Source organism: Nannospalax galili, unplaced genomic scaffold (genome assembly GCF_000622305.1).
Source record: "Nannospalax galili isolate Female #2095 unplaced genomic scaffold, S.galili_v1.0 scaffold2049, whole genome shotgun sequence".
Taxonomy (NCBI): domain Eukaryota; kingdom Metazoa; phylum Chordata; class Mammalia; order Rodentia; family Spalacidae; genus Nannospalax; species Nannospalax galili.
The window spans coordinates 24,395-46,545 of record NW_008360170.1 but is presented as its reverse complement, the minus strand read 5'-3'; the positions used below and the strand labels follow the sequence as shown (position 1 = coordinate 46,545).

General features: G+C 40.2%; 1 protein-coding gene across 1 annotated transcript in view; it reads left to right on the top strand.

Moving 5' to 3' along the window:
* Acap2 (ArfGAP with coiled-coil, ankyrin repeat and PH domains 2) overlaps positions 1-22,151 on the top strand; it is a 156,052-nt gene that overhangs the window by 123,167 nt on the left and 10,734 nt on the right. Inside the window, exons 12-20 of the mRNA XM_029559193.1 lie at positions 546-646; positions 1,597-1,702; positions 11,732-11,940; positions 12,288-12,357; positions 15,137-15,228; positions 17,421-17,605; positions 18,487-18,579; positions 20,886-21,073; positions 21,419-21,528. Of these exons, the coding sequence (XP_029415053.1) occupies positions 546-646; positions 1,597-1,702; positions 11,732-11,940; positions 12,288-12,357; positions 15,137-15,228; positions 17,421-17,605; positions 18,487-18,579; positions 20,886-21,073; positions 21,419-21,528 (1,154 nt within the window). The remainder of the gene's footprint in view (positions 1-545; positions 647-1,596; positions 1,703-11,731; positions 11,941-12,287; positions 12,358-15,136; positions 15,229-17,420; positions 17,606-18,486; positions 18,580-20,885; positions 21,074-21,418; positions 21,529-22,151) is intronic.

The window sequence follows — 22,151 nt, the reverse complement described above, 5'->3', positions numbered from 1 at the left end:
TTTTTTTTTTTTTTTTTTTAGCTAATTTTGCTCTGGTAAACTTGATTTTGAATTAGTAGTTTTATTAGGAAATGATAAAACTCTTTTTTTGGTAAGAATTTTAAGAAATATTTACCAATTTCTTGTCTTTCTTTGAGTTTCTTAAAACATGATTCTTTAAAGACAGCTCTTTGGGAAGGAAATAGCTTTTCTGTCTGTGGGTAGAAACCAAAGGAGTGCTGAATGGAGTGAAAAATGGAAGGTTATTAAGGATCTAGTGATTACTGGGCATCCACTAAGTACCAAACATGAGCAGGCGCTTTCTAAAATGATTTCACTAATCTGTGGGTACTAATGGGGGGAGGGCAGGGCAGATCAAATTATTAACAAGTTAGAATTACTAACTCCATTACTTGCATATGTTAATAATTACTATCTGTAGCTGTAATATGATGAAGTAGAAATCTTTAAAATTAGACCATTTACTTGAAGTAGATTTTCAAGCTTATTATTGGCAGTAGTATTGAAAGCCCAGGTGGATGAAGCTGGAGTTTGTTCTCTTGTAGGATAACCCCACGGTAGTAGTGGAAGACCTCAGGCTCTGCACTGTGAAGCATTGTGAAGACATAGAAAGACGATTCTGTTTTGAGGTGGTCTCCCCAACAAAGTAAGAAGCTCTAAAGACTTTGAGAATTGCCTTTCTGTTTCTGTAGTTTGTTTTGAAGAATTTCCAAGAATTGGTAAATTTGTGTTTGATCTATGATTATCTGTGCTACAGAAGAAAAGGTCTTATAACGTTTCTCCATGTATTATATTCTTTAAATTTTATAAAGATTATTTATTTAGTGTGGTACTGAGTACAGAATTTCGGGCTTCAAGCATGCAAGGCAAGCACTTACCATTGACCTGTATCTCTCCTGTAATGATTATTTATGTGTCCCTATGAAAACTTTGTAGCCTTTTTTTTTGTTGTTGTTGTTATTTTTATTTGTTTCTTTGGGTGATAGAGCTTTGAACCTGTGAGCCTCCTGCCCCAAACTTTTGAGTAAGTGGGATATTAAGCCTGTGCTATCAAGCCCAGTCCATAAGAAAAATCCTTAGCTATTATGTTGAACTGAAAGTATATGGCAGATGAAATTCTTTGGTAACTATATTTTCATACTTGTACCCCATTAAAGAAAAAGAAACATTTTGCTTACATAGCACTTAAGAGAGTGTGTGTATAGATATATATGTTTTTCTTTGAGAGAAGATTTTTCTTATATAGTGTCATCTGGCCTAATACTTGCTGTATAGAGCTGGCCTTGAACTCATGATTCTCAGCTTCTGAGTTTTGGGTTTACAGGTATGTGTCACTATTTTTGGCTTATTTATATTTTTTAAATATAAGGATAGGAGATTTGTTCTTAAGAGATAATTTGTTTCATTTGCACCTTGATTTTTTCACAACCATACTTTCTCCTAAAGATATATGAACTATGAAAGCTTAAAATAGAAATAAGTTTTTGCTTTATAAAAATATGGAATAGCATAGTGGAAAAAACAACAATGAAGTATATGGATGTTTTTATTTTCCTACTAATTCAATGCTCAAAAAATGATGTTATTTCCTTTTAGAAGTTGTATGCTCCAGGCCGATTCTGAAAAGCTGCGCCAGGCCTGGATTAAGGCTGTTCAGACCAGTATTGCAACTGCTTATAGAGAGAAGAGTGATGAGTCAGAGGTTAGTAGAGTGTCATCAAAATCAAGGGACATACTGCTAAAAGTTTTTAATTTTAGTTGGAATATATGGTTATAACACCCATTTTTATTGTTTTAATTTATTATTTTTATTTTATGTGTCTGAGTGTATTGCCTGCATGTATATAAATGCACCCATGTTGTGCAATGCCCGTGGAGGTCAGATGACATTAGATTCCCCCGGAACTGGAGTTATGGACAGTTGTTAGGTGCCATGGGGTACTGGGAATTGAACCCATGAGCAGTCAGTACTCTTAATCACTGAGCCACCTCTCCAGCCCCATAGCACATCCTTTTGTATGGAACATGATTTTTATGGAATTGAAATGTTTTAAAAATTTAGGTTCAAGTTCTTTCTTCTTTATTTATTTTTGTTTTTACCTATGATTTTATTGGTTCTCCTCCCCTCTTTCCTTCCTCCGTTATTCCTTTCTTCCCTTCTTCATTTGCTCAGCTCAATCTTTAGTTCCTTGACCAGTAACTTACGGGGAGAAATCCCAAGGCTCCTCACTTTTAAATTTCCTTAGGTGATTTCCATCAGCAGCCACGATTGAAAACTATTGTGTAGGGGGCTTTTCCTGACTCCGGTTATGTGCTACTGATTATAAATGAAGATTACAGGCCTTTCAGAACTTCTGAATGCATAGGATTTTGTTGGATGTAAGATTCTCCTAAATTGGACTATGTGTTGAGCAGCAGCTATAGTCAGGATGATTTTCTTAGTGCCCACTGAGCCCTCACACTGGGGTAAGGAATTGGCAGGGTTTGTGCTGGGAGTCTTAGCATTCAGTGAGTGTGTTCACTGTCACCTACTTCATCTTTCAGCTCACCCCCAGCTAGAGATTCTGTTTTACTCTTCTAGAGAATGTTTCCATTTGTTTTTATTTGTGTGTAGAGTCGGTCCCTTAGTGCCGTGGGGTTGGGGAAAGAACCCTGGGCTCAAACTGCTTCCTAGTCAGTCAGTCACTCGTGTCATGTTTAGTGCTGCAGGTCTTGAGGTGGCTTGTGCAGGGTGTGCTGTGCTAGTGTACTTAGCTTTCAGTCTATTTAATTTGGAACACTAGCGTATAAAGAAAAATTGGGAATGAACCAATTTGGTTTCTGCATTGTAATGCATATATGCTAATTCCCTTTTTAGCTAATTTTTTGTTTTTCTAAAGGATTTTATTTTTTTATATATTTTTTATTTATTATTATTTTATGTGTATGAAAGTATTGCCTGCATGTATGTGAGTGCACCCAAGTTGTGCAGTGCTGCAGAGGTAAGAAGAGGGCTTTGGATTCCCCTGGAACTGTAGTTAAGGACGATTTATAGCCGCCATGTGGGTGCTGGGAACTGAACCCAGGTCCTCTGCAAGAGCAGTCAGTGCTCTTAACTGCTGAGCCATCTCTCCAGCCCCCCTTTTTAGCTAATTTTACATTTCAAATATCTTTTGGTAAACTGGATCTTTTCTTTTTCTTTCTTTTTTTTTTGGATTTTTGAGACAAGTTCTTCAAGACAAAGCCTTGATCGCACCATGTGGACCAGGCTGGTTTTGATCTCACCGAGATCTGCCTGCCTCTGTCTCTTGAGTGCTGGGTCTAAAGGTGTGTGCTACCATGCTTGGCCTAATAAACCAGATCTTAGTTAAAAAAAAAAATCTCAAATTTACATATAATTTCTGAGTATAGTACAGATAACTTCTTCCCCTGAACCCACTTGAGAGTAAATTGCTAACAGGATGCCACCTTACTTTAATAAGCACTTTCCATAACCTAGGCTATTCCTTTGCATAGTGGTGTTCAGACATCAACATTTAGACACAAGCCTTGATACAATACTACCATTTAATTTCCAAAAATTATTCAAGTTTTAAAATTGTTCCAGTAATATTCTTTATAGCAAAGTGATTCATCACAGGATACATTTTATTATTTTTTATTTATAGATTTTCTTTGTGTGTGTATTTTATATAGAACATCCCAAACAATCTTATTCATCTTTATACCCACATCCCAAATGGCACCCTCCCATAGCCCCCACCCCCCCAACTGGAGCCCATATATGCTGTCATCCCTGCTACTGTCCACTGTGTTAGCAGTGTCCCCAAGCCATTACTAGTTGTTATGTTTCTTCTTCAGTCAGGAATAGTCACTTCTTTCATGTTAACTTTACCTTTTTTGACCTTGAAACTTTCAAAAATTGCAGGCTATTATTTAGCTGAATATTCTGATGTTTACTTAGGATTGATATGTAAACCATACTGTGTTCTCATGCATCCTTTCAAGTGACACATAATTTTGATTTGTTCCATTTTTCTAGTGTAAGGTTACTTTTTTTTAACCTTTTGGGTGCTAAGTATTCTGTGAGGGAAATACTTTGAGACTATGTAAACTTTCTGTTCCTTACCCAATTGAATTTTAATCTGTGACAAATTTTAACTCTTTTACTATGGACTTCTGTTGTATTCAGTGTTGCATAATCCATTATTATCATTATTTGTTTTCGTGTTTTAAATGGACTCCAATTTGATCAGTAAGGTCATTGAATTCTTTTGACTAGGCTCCATTGATCTTTAAGTTCTTCTTTACTTTCTGGCATGACAAGATGCTGCTTCGTTTTTTTTTTTTTGTCTTTTAAGTGTAGCCCCTGCTGGTCTGGAACTCACTATGTAGATCAGGCTGGCCATGAACTCACAGACCTGCCTGACTCTGCCTCCCAAGTGCTGAGATTAAAGGTGTATGCCACCATCCCTGGCCTAGATGCTCCCTTCTTATCTTATGCTTTCTCTGCAAGCCATGAAGCTGGCCATTTCTTCAAAGAAACCTGTTTCTTTGGTGGAGAATAATATTTAGAAGCCAAGAAAAGGTTTATAATGTGTGTGCCTGCACATACATTTATATACTTTTTTCCACTGAAAACCACTAGCATGGTTTGGTATCTCCAGGTCTAACTCAAAATATCAGGATTTTCCTTAGTTTTTTACTTTTCCATGTCAACAACCATTTTCTCTGCAGTGAAAAATTTAGCTTCCATTCTCCGTTTATTCTATAGATTTATCCCTCTGTATTTAAGCATTGTATCTGTTGCCACATGTCCTCCCAAACCTTACCTTCCTAACCTTGAGCTGATTGATGCCTTCTTATTCCATGTAAACTGATATGCTGCACCTAATGGCACTCCTGGGATGCCCTCCTCTGCCTCTATCCAGGTTCCTTTCTGGATTGTCACACACAGGCATCCTTCTCCCCCTGGGTGGGATCCATCAGCCAGCACAAGGCTGAGCTCTTTCGCTTAAGCTCTTAAGCTCCTCACTCTTCTCAGCTGTTTCCGGGTTCCATGTCCCCACGTTTGCCTGTCTTGCTTAGCTCTTCCTAATGGCTGTGGAGTTGAGTTTTGAGAAAAAACAACCAAGAATCAAATTATATTGTAATCATTCTGTACTAACACACTGACTTGTTCGGATCAGAAAGTTTTTAAGTAAGAAGACTTTTTTACAGATTGCATCTTTAATTAGAGTTGAGCCACATCTATGAATTTGGTTAATTACTACCATGTGTAGTCAAGTGCTTATTGTTTGGGTGCCTCACCAGAGAAGACCACTCAGACAAGGTTTTGCCGAATGAAAGTCGTTACTGGCCAGGGATACTACACAAGGGTGTCAGGAACCCCGAGCCATCTCTAGGGTAAGCTTTTATACAGAAAAAAACATAACCAGAGTGAAAAGCTGAAGTTCCCAAGCTTACAGGTGGAGAGTCCCCTTAACAATTTCTATTCTATTAAGTAAAAATCACTATTTTACAGAAACAAGCCAAGCATAACCTACAGAAGCCATAAATCTGCATTTAGCAGGTGCACTCTGGGATAGTCTGACCTGTTCCCAAGACCAACGAGGATCCAGCTGACATGTTCCCATACCCTAGGCCAACAGCCTGATAATTTCAGAGACTAGAGTCAGCCTAAACTTTAACATGGCATAGCTATGGTCAAGAAGGTGCCCTATTACATTCCCCACTGGTTCTAAGGGCATGAGTCAAATCTTAGACTCATTTAGGAGATTATATTGTTTTTTAGGATCATGATTTTTATTGTATTTACTTGTCTGACTGTCAGGACCATGAGTAGGAGGACTAGAGGCCTAGCTAAGGCCGTGAGCAGGGTAGTGAGCCATGGAGAACAAGAAAATAAAGACTGGTATTAGTTGTCAGACTAGTGTTAAGTTTTTGATAATTTTAGACTGATTTATATAGAAGCAATAGGTCTTTTCTAAAGTCATATAAAGGCCTAACTGAGAGGCAATGTGGACCAGTATGCAGAGGCACCCTCCTCCTGGATCTTCAAACTTGTTAGAGGATGTACATTTAGGCCTGTTTTAGGGTTTTGGCTTGGGGTAACTGGGACTATTCTCCAATAGTCATAATTTCAAGAACTTTCCTAGCCTTAGTTTTTCTGAGCAATTCCCCTGGGAGGAAAAGAAGTCAAAATACAGTTGTAACAATCAGGGAATTCCTGTCAGTCTTATTTTTAAAGGGTTAAAAGTTCGAATGACAGTCTGTTTTCCAGGTTTTTTTTTTTTTTTCCCCCTGTCAGTCTTATTTTTAAAGGGTTAAAAGTTCGAATGATAGTCCCTTTTCCAGTTTTTTTTTTTTTTTTTTTTTTTTTTCCTGAGTATGATGGATCCACAAGGAGATCCTGACTACTGTTGTATGTGTAGTAAGGATTACAGGATACAGGCCCTTCCAGGATGGTTTCAAAGTCTGAGTTGGGACTTTCCTGATCCATGTCAAGTCACTGGGCTGGAACTTGTGGACTGGTTCTGAGGCAGACTGGAGACCAGATTCTCAGATCATCTGATAGATGGCCCTCTGGGCCTGTTGCAGAGCCTGTAATGACTTGAGAAGGGAGTGATTAGTAATCCTTCCTGGTATGGAGTACACCTAGCTCTGAGTAGGGCTAAAGGAAGGAGGTTGGCCCAACCTTCGCCTATTATTATAATCAATTTGATTAGGGTCTCCTTTAAGATCTTGTTTATTCTTTCTATTTGTCCTGAATTCTGTAGCCTATAGGCATAGTGTAACTTTCAACTGATATTTAATGCCTTTGTCAAATTTTGGGAGGTTTTGGCCATGAAGGCCAGGCCTTTGTCAGACCCCAAGTTTAGGGGAAATTTAAACCTAGGAACTAATTTTTGGTGTAGTTTCTTTGTTATTATGGAGACTGTCTCAGTCCGGGTGGGATAAATTTTTATCCATCCAGAAAATGTGTCTATGAAAACCAAAAGATACTTGTACCTAAAGACAGTCAGTTTAAATCTCAGTCCAGTCCAGTTCCCATTGTTCCCTGGGGATGGTGCCATGGGCATGTATTTCTTTTGGCATTTTTTAGGTTTACCTGGGTACAGGCAGGCTTTGGTGATGTGGTCTAGCTGGGGGAACGTTGCTCATGTTATTTTTTCTTTTGGTGTGTAGGCAGGCTTGTGAGGCAGTCTTGGTTCTGGCAATGTGACCAGGTCCTGGAGGGGCCACACTGGTTCTAGGGTCACATTCGAAGTAGCCAGATCCATTGTCCTTTTCCCTTGTGTCTCAGTGGAGTCTTTTTGGAAGGAGCCCTCTTCCTTGATACAGTGTCCCATGCATATGAGCGATGGCAAAAACATATAGCTGTTGGTATATGCAGTGATGGCTTTGTCCTTTTCCCATTGGACTGCAGCCCTAGCATACCTGATGGTATTCTGGACGAAGCTGTTTTCATCCATGTACAGTCCTCATTTTCATCTGGCACTGGGACATCAGTTAAATCAAGTCCAGTAGATTGGATCAGGTCAGTCTCCTTGGCGTGCTCATGCAGGGGTTCATCTGGCAGCAGGTGGGTTGAGGGTCGAGGTCCTGTAAAACCTTATACAGGGTTGATCTGGGAAGAGCACTAATGACTCATCAGGGCATTTGACATCCATTTTTCTGGAGTTGTCCTCAGGAGGGCTTTAACTGAGTGAGAAGTGGTTAAGGAAAGTTTTTATTCCAAGGCAGTTTATCAGTTTTTTTTTACAGGTTGGCCATCCAGCTGATACATGATATAGTCTTTTAGATAGGTAAGCCATAGGCTGTTTTCATGGCCCCAAGGTTTGGGTTAGAACTCCCTTGGAAACGTCCTGGGCCTCATCCACAAACAAGTGGAATGGCTTTGTAACATCTGAGAGAGAACAAGGCTCCTTATTCAGTCTTAGTCCATTCTAGGGGTTGGTTCCCTTTAAGGATGGTATACAGAAGTTTTGTTACTTTAATAAATCTAAAAATCCATAGGCGACAATAGCTAACTGACCCCAGGAATTTTCTTCCCAGACCTGGGGAGTTAATCTCAGTCCATTATATAAGGGAACGTTGTTGCAGGTCCTCTAAATACCTTGGAAGCTGGGTGTCTTTGTTAACAGTTTGTTTTGGTTGTAGGAGATATCTCAAAAGAGGTGGTGGCCTTGATTCTTCCAGGGCCACCTGTTGCTGTTGCCTCCAGTCTCCTCTAGGCTTCTTGTCATCTGTCTTTCTGAAAGTTGTTATCATTGTTCTGGTTAACTTGGTAATTTTTAATAACTGTGACCTACTTATGTCCTCCAACGCTTTTAGTTTTTGTTACTTTTTTCTAATGTGTAGGGCCAAATGACTGACAAAGGGCAATATTTATGGCCTGCTGGTTTTATGGAGTATCCAGATAAGCCTTTCTAAGGCGCTCTAGGAACCCAGCAGGTGATTCTTGAGGTTCCGGAATCACCTCACCTATCTTAGAAAGATTTGTGGACCTCCTAGTAGCTGCCTTTATTCCCCCTTAAAAGGACTTGACGAAAGTTGTCCAGATCCCCCTTACCTTGGTCAGAATTGGGGTCTCTTGGTCAGGTCTCTCAGAGGGGAAAAACCTTTGTGAGCTGGGTTGAGGGAGTGGTGCAGCCTGGCTCCTCTTGCCTGTGCTCCAGAGGCTCTGGCCAGGGAGGCTCTCTAGTCTAAACCGGTTCCACTGTCACGGCTTTGAAGAGGGTGACCAGAGTTGCTGGCAGTCATGAAGTTTTTCAGGGAAAGGGGAGGATTTGGTGTTTTTCAGTTATACAGATCACTAGTAGAAAAAAAGGAACATATTTGATCTTTTGATGCCCAGGTCCCATTGGGTCCCATCCGTGGTTGCCTCCCTTGGGGAAGAAGGAGTACTACCTCAGTGAGAGTCCTCTCTGCCTAGTCCAGCCTATCCAGCCTAGGCTTGAGTCTGTGCTCCCCCCGCCCCCCAGTCTACAAGCAGAGCTGCCCTACCTTGCTCTGCTCCGGCTGGAATCTGCCCACAGACAGAGCCCCAGAGTCCCAAGTGGAAGAGAAGAGTTCCTCTTAGGCAGGCCCTGCAAATCGCCTTCGTCTGGCCACAGTGGGCAAAAAGGTCCTCTCTGCGGGGCCATAGCCCTCTGCTCTGGTCCTTGCCTCCCCCTCCATGGAGGCAGGCAAATATTAACTCCTGTATGGCCGCAGCCCTACTGCAGAGACTTAGTGGCCTGGCTGCCTGCCCGCCACTCCTATGCAGCAGGTCCTCCAGGCCAGCAGAGAAGCTCCCAGCCGTGCCTCCTCTACTGCCACCACTCCAGCTTTGTGGGTGCTCTTGGTGCCTAGCACTGGCCCAGCACAAGTCCTAGGGCCCTGCATTCTGCCATGGGTGCCCCACGACCTGCTGCGACCTTTCTTCCTGCCCAGACCTCTGCCAGCAGAGGAAGCAGCATAGTAGCAGAGCCTCTTTATTTTTTTATTTGTCCTGTGTGCAATGGCCCACAAACCACAGGTGGATGGATCAAACCTTTTCTAACATATTTAAACATATATTTCAGAAGAGCCAACTACTCCCCCTGGTAAATGACAGACTGACAGACTGAAGCACACACTTCAGAGGAGTCAACTCACTGCCCCTCCTACACAACAGATTGACAGAAACAGACAACAAATGAGATCAGCACAAATACAAATGCAGACAACAAAGCACTCACATGATGGCCAGCACACAAACCATTCATTCACCAGTTACAGAGTGCAGCCAATGACATCTTGCTCGGCTCCCTGGACACTAGGATCAAGCAGCTGTGTCCAGCCTCCCCTCTAAGTGTCCTTCCAAGGGTGCCCCAGACTCTGACTCACCTCTGGAGGCTTCTAGAACAGACGACTTTCTTCAAAAATCTTTTAGGGTGGGATATCAAAAAAAAAAAAAAACAAAACAAACAGTGGAACAACAGGGCAGCAGAGGGGTAGAAATCCTGAGGCCTTGAAACATCTCAAGGGATACCCCCTCTAGGAGTCTGCCCAGCCCACACTACTTTCCTGCCATGATCCCCCGAGGTCTGAGGTCTAAGTCTGTGGGATCTTGGTGGAACTTCCAAATGTTGTGGGTGCTTCATCAGAGAAGACCTCTCAAAGTTTTGCCAAGTGAAAGTCATTATTGGCCAGGACCACTACACAAGGTTGTCAGGAACCCAGGTGTATAGCCCCGAGTGATCTTTAGGCTAAGCTTTTATACAGGTAAAAACATAACCAGGGGTGAAAAGCTGAAGTTCCCAAGCTTACAGGTGGAGAGCCCCCTTAACAATTTCTATCCTATTAAGTAACAATCACTATTTTGCAGTAGTAAGCCAAGCATAACCTACAGAAGCCATAAATCTGCAGTTAGCAGGTGCACTCTGGGATAGTCTGACCTGTTTCCAAGACAACCAGGGTCCAGCTGATGTGTTCCCATACCCTGGGCCAACTCCCTGATAATTTCAGAGACCAGAATCAACCTAAACTTTAATATGGCATAGCTATGGTCAAGAAGGTGCCCTATTATACTTATTAAATACCCTTTTTGGGGGGGAATCTTTTTGAGACACGGTCTCCCTGTAGCCACAATTGGCCTGGAACTTGCTATGGAGACGAGGTGATCTGGATCTCATAGAGATCCACCTGAGTGCTCCTGAGTGCTGGGATTAAAGGCATGCACCACCACGCCCAGCTTAAAAATGATCATTGGTGTAAACATTATATACTTAAAAATGAACTTTTTGTTTATCATTGTGTTTTGTTTTTGGTTCATTGTAATGATGAAGATGGCATTTGTGCTGGATAGCTTTAGTGTCAACTTGACACTCCTGGGTAGAGAGAGCCGCAGTTAGGGAACTGCCTCCATTGGACTGGCCTGTGGCCATGTCTGTGGGGCATCTTCTTGATTGTTAAGTGATGTGGGAGGGCCTAGCCTACTGTGGGTGGTGCCACCCCTGGGCAGGTGGGCCTGTCTTGCATAAGAAAGCAGGTTGAGCATGGGCTAGGGGAGCAAGCCACTAAGCAGAGTTCCTCCATGGCCTGTGCTCTAGTTCCTGCCTCTAGGTTCCTGCCGTGAGTTCCTACTTTGGGCTCCCCGATGAACTGTGACCTGGGAAATGTAAGCCTAATAAACCCTTTCCTCCCCAAGTTGGTATTGGTCAGAGTATTTTGTCACAGCAATTGAGAAACTAGGACAGCATTCTTTAGTATTTAACTGTGTTATAGCATAGTAACTTAGCAGTTAACACCTTGGTGATATGGGATATAAAATACTTTATTCTTTTGGCTTTGCTTTGTTCTTTTGAGACTAGGTCTTGCTGTGTACCCCAAACTATCCTTGAACTTTGTGATACTCCTGCCTCAGCCTCCCAAGTGCTAGGATTTTATTTTGTTCTCGAGTCCTAATAATATCATGCCTGGTACCTCTGTCTCCCTTTCTGTCTTGCCCTTTCTCTCTGCCTTCATCTCTTGTTCGTTTGTCCATAGTATCACTTACTGTATATAATTGTAAATGTTTACATGTTTTCCCTCAATTGACTAAGCCCATAATCAAAGAGCCTCAGCCTTTTCATCCTTCAGTCTCCAGTGCCTAGAATAATGCCTGTCCAATATAGATGTTTAATTTATGAATTGGAAGCTCTTGTCTGGAGTGTATAATATGCAGCATAATATAATAACCTTTAAAAAGAGCAGTAAAACACCAAATAATTCTTAATTCTTTTAGAAGCTGGATAAGAAATCATCTCCATCAACAGGAAGCCTAGATTCTGGAAGTGAATCAAAAGAGAAATTATTGAAAGGAGAAAGTGCACTGCAGCGTGTCCAGTGTATCCCTGGCAATGCCAGCTGTTGTGACTGTGGTCTGGCAGACCCACGGTGGGCCAGCATCAACTTGGGCATTACCTTGTGTATCGAGTGCTCTGGGATTCACCGGTGGGTAGGACTGTGCAGAGTGAGAGACTTCCTTTGCCTTAAATCCACATTGTAAATCATTGTGTGGTTTATTAGAGAGTCTTTTCCATTTACCCGAATTAACTACTGGTTTATATGTTTGTGTGTTTTATAAAGTGGATAATTTCTACTTTGAAAATGTTTTTGAAGACTTTGGTTCATCATTATTAACCAGAAGATTAATAACCCATGTTTATATGTATGTAGGGCTAAAATATATATATATATGTGTGTGTGTGTATGTGTATATATACACACATCCATATATGCAAATAGAGATTTGATAATCTTATATTAATAAAATAATGCACTTTTTTTCTCCTATATAGGAGTCTTGGGGTTCATTTTTCAAAAGTACGATCTTTGACTTTAGATACTTGGGAGCCTGAGCTTTTAAAGGTAAGATAAATCTTTACATGAAAATAGTTCACATTTTCATTTAAGTGACGACTTTAGAATCTCCATTTACATACAAATTTATGGGTTATTTATGCTAACAACCAACTAAATTTTGTTTTGTTAACACGTTCTGAGGCAAATTTGACAAGTTTTCATGATGCAGGTTTTGAATTGCTCCGTCTATATAGCACTCTTCTCTTGTTGCTTTTTTTTTTTTTTTTTTTTTTTTTGTGGGTTTTTAGTTTTTTGAAATAGTCTTGCTATATAGCTCGGATGACCTTAAACTCCTGAGCCTTGGCTAGGGGATGCTGGGATTTTAGGTGTGCCCCCTCACCCAGCCCTTTGTAGCGCTCTTTATTCTTAAGTCTGCTTACTCTTTCAGAAAGCCTGTTTTTTAATTAACTCATTTTATAAATTTTAATTATGGTATTTTGTGAATTTATTTGGTGGATATAAAATGTGCGTTTCACTTGTGACATTTTCCCCGAAAACCTAACCAACTTTCCTAGAATAAATTATTGAACAGTGCTTTCTTTACCTATCATTTTGTAATTTCTCTTTTGTCCTACATTAAATAACTATAATTTAATTTCTGTGCTTTCAATTCTCACTCAGTGATATTTCTTTTATACTAGTACAGATTTTTTTCAGTATATATGTTTTATGGAATTTTTGTGCATTTTATGCACTACAGCTTAGTCATTTTTGGATCCCCCTCTCCTATGTGTACCCACTGTAGCCTTCCCACAGGACTCCATGCATTCTCTACTACTGATTCTTAAAAGAATTAGTATCTTTACTTTGAGATGAAAAATATGATCTATAAAACTGGAAGTTCTCAAAGGAGGAAATAGCACATTTTAAATTACAAGAGGTAGCTGTGCTGTGGAGTCTGGGAAAAAAATTGAGAGGGAGAAGTATTCATATCAAGGACAGGAAACCATGACAGAGCAAGATGATGTAGGTCCTCAAAGAACTGCTGCCTAGGGACAAGAAGGAGAGGGAAGCCATGCTCTCCTGTCTGCCTAATGTACACTTCTCAAGACACCCTGACCAGGTGTTTCTCCGTTCCTGGGTTCAGACCACATTTGATCTTGCATCTCCCACCAGCTTGCTGCATGTCCCAGTATCTGAAGTCTGTTCTCTGCAGCCATGGCTATATCGCCCTGATGTACACTCACTCTGTCTTTTACACAGCTATGCTTTTTCAGGGAAATGGTTTGGGTGATCTATATCTTGGCACAAGATGCATGTGGTCAAGTCTAGAACTGGGCACACAAAAATGGTGCAGTTCCCTGCCAAGAGACTATTGATAGAATTTAAGTTGATGTCTTAGTTATTTTTCTGTTGCCATGATAAAATACTCTGACAAAAGCAACTTAAGAAAGGAAGGGCTTATTTTAGCTCACAGTTCCAAAGTACAGTCCATTATGGTGAGGGAGTCCTGGCTGCAGGAGCTTGAGTCAGTGGTCACATTGCTTCCATAGTCAGGAAGCAGTGAGCCATGAGTGTTTGTGCTCAGTTTACTTTCTCCTTTTTATACAGTTCAAGAATCTAGCCAGGGACTGGTGCCACCCACAGTGGGCAGGTCTTCTTCCCTCCATTACCCTAAACACAATAGTTCGCTACAGGCAGGCCCATACGGTCCTTTCCCAGGTGACTGTATATCTCATTGAGTTGACAGTTGAAATGAACCATCATAGTTGGGGAAGTACAAATTGAAGCAGATGGATAAGTAGGAAAGAAAGTCTACAAAGTTTTGGAACATTTGACAAGAGGTTAGGAGTTGTTTGCTGATAGAGCTCAAGGAGGTACAAAGTCCAAAAATGAATTCAGTAAAGTTGTATGCTTGGTGAATTCAGTGTTTCTATAAAGTGAAAGTAAGGGAAAATTAAAAAAAAATTTATTGTTTTTATTTTATGTGTGTGAGTGTATTGCCTGCATGTATGTAAGTGCACCCAGGTCATTCAAAGACTGCAGAGGCCAGAAGAGGGCGTCAGATCCCTTGGAACTAGAGTTACAGACAGTTGTCAGCTGCCATGTGGATGCTGGGAATCGAACCTGGGTCTTCTAGATGAACAGCAAGTGTTCTTAACCACTGAACCATCTCTCTAGCCCCCAAGAAAAAAAAATTTTAAAGATATTTAATTTTAACCTATTGTCTAGATGGCTAGCACTCACTCCACCTGTGTGTGATGCTTTTTTGTCACACATCTTGCCCTGCTGTAGACAGACACAATCAGTAGTTGTAACATCTAGTTAGACGTGATAAATTTGATTTTTATTTAAAGATTTATTTTTCAGTATTTTTAATTATACATATGTGTGTGCCTGTGTGGGGGGGGTATGCACACGTGATGGTAGGTGCCTGTGAAGGTCAGAGACCTCAGATCCCCTTGAGCTGGAGGTATAGGCAGCTATGAGCTTCCTGACATGGGTCTGGGAACCAAACTTGGACCCTCTGAAAGAGCAATACAAGCTCTAAACCACTGAGTCATCTGTCACAGCCCCAGTTTTTAAATACAGCTATGTGTGTAGTATCTCTGGTTAGATAGATAAAAGGTATCTACTATAGGAGTGTTAATGTTACGGTAAAGACTAGGAAAAGGATAGGAATTTCACTCGTTGGCTCATTTTAACTTAAATTTCTTTGTGGAATGAGCAATTGCAGGATATAAAAAGGAATCAGTTAACTGTATATGCTTTAAGGACTTTTAAGTTTAGCTGGTTTTTAAGATTTTTAATTTATAGCTTGTTTTTCTCTTTTCTTGCCAAACAGCTTATGTGTGAATTGGGAAATGATGTTATAAATCGTGTGTATGAAGCTAAACTGGAAAAAATGGGAGTTAAGAAACCGCAGCCAGGACAGAGGTACTGTTATGATTACCTTAATGTGCTGCTTTCCTCCCTAGACAGAAATACAGCCATGACTTTATTTTATTGTAACTAGCGTGAAACACTGATCAGTGTGTTTAGAAGTCATTGTTACACTTCTGTTTAAACGTGCCTATGTCTGTCTTAGTTATATTCATTAGCCAGTTACACTTTATTGGGCAGTTAATCATTTGTAGTCTTTAGATGAGAGGGAATCTTAAAAATTAAGCCATACATAGGAATGTAAAAGCTCTCTGCCATTAAAGTAGTCCAAAATTCTGTTAGTGGTAGGCATTTAAAAAGAAAGAATCTGGAGCTGGAGAGGGTTCAGGTGCAAGGAAGAATTGGGTTCCCTAGCACTCTGTTAAAAACCGGGTGTGGCAGTGTGTGGATGTAATCCCAGGACTGGGAGGCAGAGACAGGAAGATCCTTGAGGCTGGCAGACCAGCTAGCCTAGCTGAACTGTTGAACCAGGTTCAGTGAGAGACCCTGTCTCAACAAATAAGATGGAGAGTGACTGATAAGACACCTGATGCTGACTGCTGGCCTCCACCTGCATACGCACACACTTGTACATATACAAATATGTAAACACACATACCACACATACAAAGGAAGTAATCTAGTCATTAATGTCTACAAAGATCAAGTTTCTGCTATCTACAATGAATAATTTTCATGATTTGACTTAGTTCTGCAAGTATTTGTTAATCCCAGACTTCATGGCTAGCACTGTAATATTATGAAATCAAAAGGGAAGAAGGCAGGTTAATTGCTGTGTGTGAAATTACACTTCATTTCTCTATAAGGAAGGCCCTCGAATGAGTTGCCAGGAGTCAGAGGCTTTGAAACACCAGGTTCAGTCATTCAGTCATAGCTTTAATTTTAGTATTCAAATTTCATTTGCTACAATTCTATGTTGAGATTTTAGCTAAGTTAATATAAATTAAATCAGAATTTAATATTTGCCATATGACTGAGTTATTAGACCTTGGAAGCTCCAATTTTTTTTTAATGTGTATGTGTGTATTGCCTGCATGTAGGTAAGTGCACTTGTGTTGTGCAGGAAGCTCCAATTTTAACCAAAGAAAAATAATAGAAATTAAGAAAAATTATAGAACAGGCATATTTTATGATCATATTATAAATTAAGAACATGAAATGTGGGTCTGGAGAGATGGCTCAGTGGTTAAGAACACTTCTTGCAGAAGACCTGGGTTCGAATCCCAGCACCCACATGGCAGCTAACAACTGTCTGTAACTCCAGTCCCAGGGGATCCGACAGCCTCTTCTGACCTCTGCAGGTGTTGCATGACATGGGTGCACTTACCTGCATGCAGGCAATACATGCATACACATAAAATAAAAATAATAAAAATTTTAAAAAAGAACATAAAATGTAGTATTTCCCTCTATAAATGAAGGACAGTGTATTGTTTTAAAGTAGATATCTTATGAAAAATTATGGCTATCAGTAGTTATTGTCATGTAAAACATAGGCTGGAGTATATACAGAAATATGTATTCTGCACACAGAAATTAAGAGAATCAGAGAGAGCCAGGTATAGTAGTGCACGCCTTTATTCCCAGCACTCTGGAAGAAGAGGCAGGTGTGGATCTCTGTGAGTTCAAGGCCGCTTGGTTTCCATAGTGAGTTCTAAGCCACCTAGGGCTACAGGGAGACCCTGTCTCAAGAAGACCCCCCCCAAAAAAAATTATGGATTTTCATTGGGTTTTTATATTTCATCTGTCAATGAAATTAGGTCATTAAATATTTAGACAGAAGCATGTAATGGAATGTAATGGCCATCACAGATTCCCCTTGTTTAAATATTTGCTTTAATTTTTTTTTAAGATTTATTTTTATTTTTGTGTCTATGTATGTGTCTGTGTCTATGTAACTGTATGCCACATGTGTGCAGATGCTCTTGGAGGCCAGAAGAGGGCATAGGATCCCTCGGAGCTGGAGTTAGAGGTGGTTATGAACCACTTAATGTGGGTGCTGGGAACTGAACTTGGGTCCTCTGCAAAAGCAGTATGTGCTCTTAACTAGCCCCTACAGATTCATTTTGAACCAGTATCAGAGTCAATGTCCTTGTTTGAAAATACTCAACATACAATGGCATCTTTTCAGTGTTAGCCATGCTAAGTGACTAAACAGAACATCATGACATTTTTGTGTATACCAGACAGGAGAAAGAGGCATATATCAGAGCAAAATATGTGGAGAGGAAATTTGTGGACAAAAGCTCTATATCATCGTTACCTCCTGAGCAGGAAACAAAGGTCACCTCGAAAGGCTGTGAAGAGAAGCGGCTGAGTGTCTCTAAACTTGGGCCGGCTGACCAAGTCAGAGCGGCTGTTCAGAGTTCAGGTAGGTCATCTCTTTTAGATGTTTTCTTGAGCTGAAGCAACTTTCTTGATGTTTTAATTCATAGCCATTGTTGTATTTTTTTTTAAATGCTAAAAAGATGCCTGTTTCCTTCTACATATTCTAAGGAAAAACTGGATTTCTATGTTTTTAAAACAAACTGAAATGGTACCATGATGGTTCACATTTCTAGGTAATGTCTGTATTCTCAGGGATAACAGTTACTTAAAATGCAAGGGGATATGGGAATTATAAGTGTATTGTGCCAAAGCCCTAAGTATCTGATTAACTACCTGATTTCCTTCCTATTTTTTTCCTCCTAAATTTTTCCCAGTAACGTTTTTTCCTGCCCTTTTCCCCTCTTCCGGCCTGCTTTGTGCTTTGCTAACTTGCATGTCCCCAGTGGTTGCTGTAAATAGCGACGAGGCCAGGCGGGAGTCTCTGTTCTGTCCTGATGAGCTAGACTCACTCTTCTCCTACTTTGATACCTCTTCAAAACTGCGCAGTAGTAAGTACTGCTCTTGTGAGCATTCCACGTCCGTGCCAGTGGTCATTGTGCAGTGTGGCCATCCTGTAGATGTTGCCCATTGTCTGAGGTTACACATCCACAGTCATCCAGTGATTGAGCTCCACTACCCCTGGCATTTTACGGGGTAATGAGATATGTTGCATCTCTGAAAATAAGCCTATTTTCAGGCTCTGTGATTTATGTTACAATAAAATAAGCGTTCAAAAGGATTAAAATTGTATTCAACTTATTCTGTTGGTGGTGGCTAAGTTCATGTTTACATGTACCAGCTCTTTTAAAAATCCTGTTGTTTGTGGGAGACTGCTTTCTAAGTGAATGAACTTTAATAACTAGCCTTTTTTTTTCTTTAACACAGTCAAAAGTAATGACAGTGGGATCCAGCAAAGCTCTGATGATGGAAGAGAATCTTTACCTTCCATGGTGTCAGCCAATAGCTTATATGAGGCTGGTGAGTTTTGATGAAATTCAGTGTTAATTGGTATAGTTTACTGAAAAATACGTGTGGCAAATGTCAATTCATATGTGTGTGTGTGTGTGTGTGTGTGTGTGTGTGTGTGTGTGTGTATTTCATATAGGGGCCAGAGGTAGACATCCAGTGTCTTCCTCACTGGCTCTCCACCTTCCTCTTGGGGGCAGGGAAGAGGTATGATTGACATACCGGGTGTGCTGCTCTTGTTTACTGCACACATTACAGCTGGTTTCCCACATGCACCTGTGGTGGCCGGCCACCACAGCATGGTTCGTGCTGTCTTGTAGTCTCCTCTGCTGTCTCTTCCTGGTCCCAGCCTCTGGCACTCTTCTGCTTTCTGTTGCTATAGCAGATGTTGCCATTTTCTAGTTTAGAAAAATGGGATCATGCAGTATATAATCCTGTTTTTTTAATTCAGCACAGTTACTTTGAAAATCAGCTGTTATTAATGACAGTTGCTCATTTCTTGTTTTAATTCTTTTCCAAATTTTTGTTAGATTTAAATTTGCATAATGAGAACCAGTGAAAGATGAAAGGCATAAAGATAAAAATATAAATGAAACTCAATGGAAAGGGTTAAATGTGTAGAAATGTGCAAAAATAGAGTACCATGTTTTCAGCAGCATTACTAAGTAGAAGAAGAAATGCATCTGGAAGTGAATTTGCATAGCACTTGCTAACAGAACATAGTCAGGAATTTAAAACCTCTCATAAATGGTTAGCTGCTACCCAATCAGTCATGACTTTTTAGGTTTTAAATAGAGCATAAATAACATGTACTGAGATTTAATTATATGGTAATTTTCTGCTGAAAGCAAGTTCTTTCCCATGGGTTCTTTTCTAGTTTCCTGGCATCTACCCTTCCTCATTCTCATGTAGATACTCATATATAAAAAAAATGAGCAGTTCAGATCTGCATTTGACAGAGACCACATGGGGTTTGCCTTTCTGAGCCTGGGCGATCTCACTTAATATATTTTCCAGTTCCATCTATTTCCACTTTAATTTTTGAGACAGGATCTCCCACTGAACCTGGAGCTCCCTGATTTTACACTGAGTTAAGGCATCTCCTGTCTCTTAAGAGCTCTGCCTGTCTCTGCCGCCCCTGCACTGGAGTGACAAGGGTAGCTACAGCACTGACTTTTGACATGGGTGCTGGGGATCTGAACTCAGGTCCTCATGCTGATGTGGCAAGGACTTTACCCACTGAGCCATCTCCCCTGCCCTAAATGTTAATTTATAATGAAATCATTTCTAAAGGAGGTGGCTAGTCTTAGAAAGTCTGGAGGGAAGAGTAATACTGTTCCATATGAGAAAGTGGCTATTTCTCTTCATACTGGAAGAGAGGTTGGTCATTCTTCCAAACCTCATGGCATGTGCTAGAAAATTTTAACCCACATGCCTTGTGATTATTAGTCTCTATCTTTTCTGTGACTCTCTTTATTGTCAGCAGATCCCTCCCCGTTAAGTTTTTCTTTTGATCAGTGGCTTATTCTTTTAGCCTCCCATGATTTCAGTGATTTTGGTCTTGCAATATTCTTAGGGGACTAAGCAGTCTTCAAATTAGTTAGAGTGAAAATTATGATGGCATTAGATCATCCTAAACATTAAGCAAGGCTTGCACTAGTAGTGAAACTCTTTAGGCATCTAGGCTTTTAGGAATATAGCCAGTTTTAACAGTAACTAATGTACCACAAAGACCTAGAATACTAGTTGATGCCATTCTAAGAGATGGTTGAATGTCTCGGGAATGATTAGTCTGTAAGAAACACAACGTCTGCCTGAAAAATCTGCCATCCATTCACTAGGCTAGAGTGGGGTTTTTTGGGTCTTTTTGAGACAGGCTCTCCCTGTAGTCCCAGCTGGTCTGGAACTCAATATGTAGACCAGGCTGGCCTGGAACTCACAGAGATCCGCCTGCCTCTGCCTCCCAAGTGCTGGGATTAAAGGTGTGTACCACCTCGCCCAGCCAAGAGTGATGGTTTCTTATGTCACAGTCTTTACTTCATGAGTTTAAGAGTTCACTTTTAAGATTGAGTTAAAATATACATAAAAAAAGTTGTTCACTTTATAGCTACTTGTTTGTCCTAAAGTTATCTGTCCTTACCATTTGTAAATGCAGTTCAGTGCCCTTTGTGTCTGTTCACTTTGTTATGCCACCATTACTGTCATTCACCTGATAGACTTCTTTTCATCTTGCAAAACTAAACTCTGTACTTGGTAAGCAATTCACCCCTCTTTGCCAAGAGCTCATTTTTATTAATGTGTTTGTGCTTGCTTTTCAGAAGGAGAAAGACAAGATCCTTCTGTGCTTCTTGACTCTAAACATCTTAATCCAGGACTTCAGCTTTATAGGGCTTCATACGAAAAAAACCTTCCCAAAATGGCCGAGGCTTTGGCTCATGGTGCAGATGTGAACTGGCCTAATTTGGAGGAAAACAAAGCAACACCACTCATTCAGGCTGTATTAGGGGTATGAATTAGTGTACTGAGGTTTTCATTGGTAGTAAAATGTAAAATATCATAACAAATTCCAAACAGCATTATTATTATCATTGATATTATTGCTATAAGATGGGTTAAAAAAGAAAGAATTCTCTGTGTACCAGTGATTTCTGAATATCAATCACTCTGGTTGTTTCTGCTTTTAAGGGAGAGGCAGCTAATGGCAAAAATTTCTGATAGGGATGACAGTGTGCGTTACTAGACTTCCAACTAAAGGAATCTGTACTAATTACTTCTTTCCTCTGCTGCTTATATAAAAATGTATTGCTCTTTCTTGTTTGTGTTTATAAGGCTGTATCTTTTCCTCTTTCAGGGCTCCTTGGTGACATGTGAGTTCCTCTTACAGAATGGTGCTAATGTGAACCAAAGAGATGTCCAAGGGCGGGGACCACTGCACCATGCCACCGTCTTAGGACACACAGGGTAACTGACACTGTTTAAATATTTAGGTAGCTTTTATTTGAAAATCTACTTTTAAATAATGTTTTGCTTCTCAGGTTAAGGTCATTAGGTTGTTTGTAAAAAGAATGCATTTTTGTGACTTACAGTGTCACGATGGAATCTGAAAGTTAAGGACTCTCATCCAGAAAAAAAGCTATGGTTAGTTTTCAGATTTGAAAATTACAGTGCTCGCTTGTGATCTTGATGTATCAATACATAGACCAGCTTTACTACTTGGCTTCCTCCATTACTGAAGTTGTGGTGATTTTGTTTTCAGCTGAAGTTTGTGTATGTTTGTGCACATACATTATCTTCACAGTACATACACACCTATTTTGAAGTTTATAGATTTTCCTTGAGGTACTTGTTTAATTATAAACTGAATTCCTAGTTTGGGTAGCTGATATTGTGGCTTTAAGCAGTCTTGGCTGTAGAACCAGAGGCCATGAAAATGGACTTTCTGTTAGAAAGTATTAATGAAGTTAAAATGTTGGCTTTTTTCAAAAAGTTTGTGCCTTGGGTGATTATGTTTTATGTAAGACATCCCAGAGTTTTCAGTTATTCCTGGATAAGCAAGAAACTATTTTTAAACATATGTTAATAAG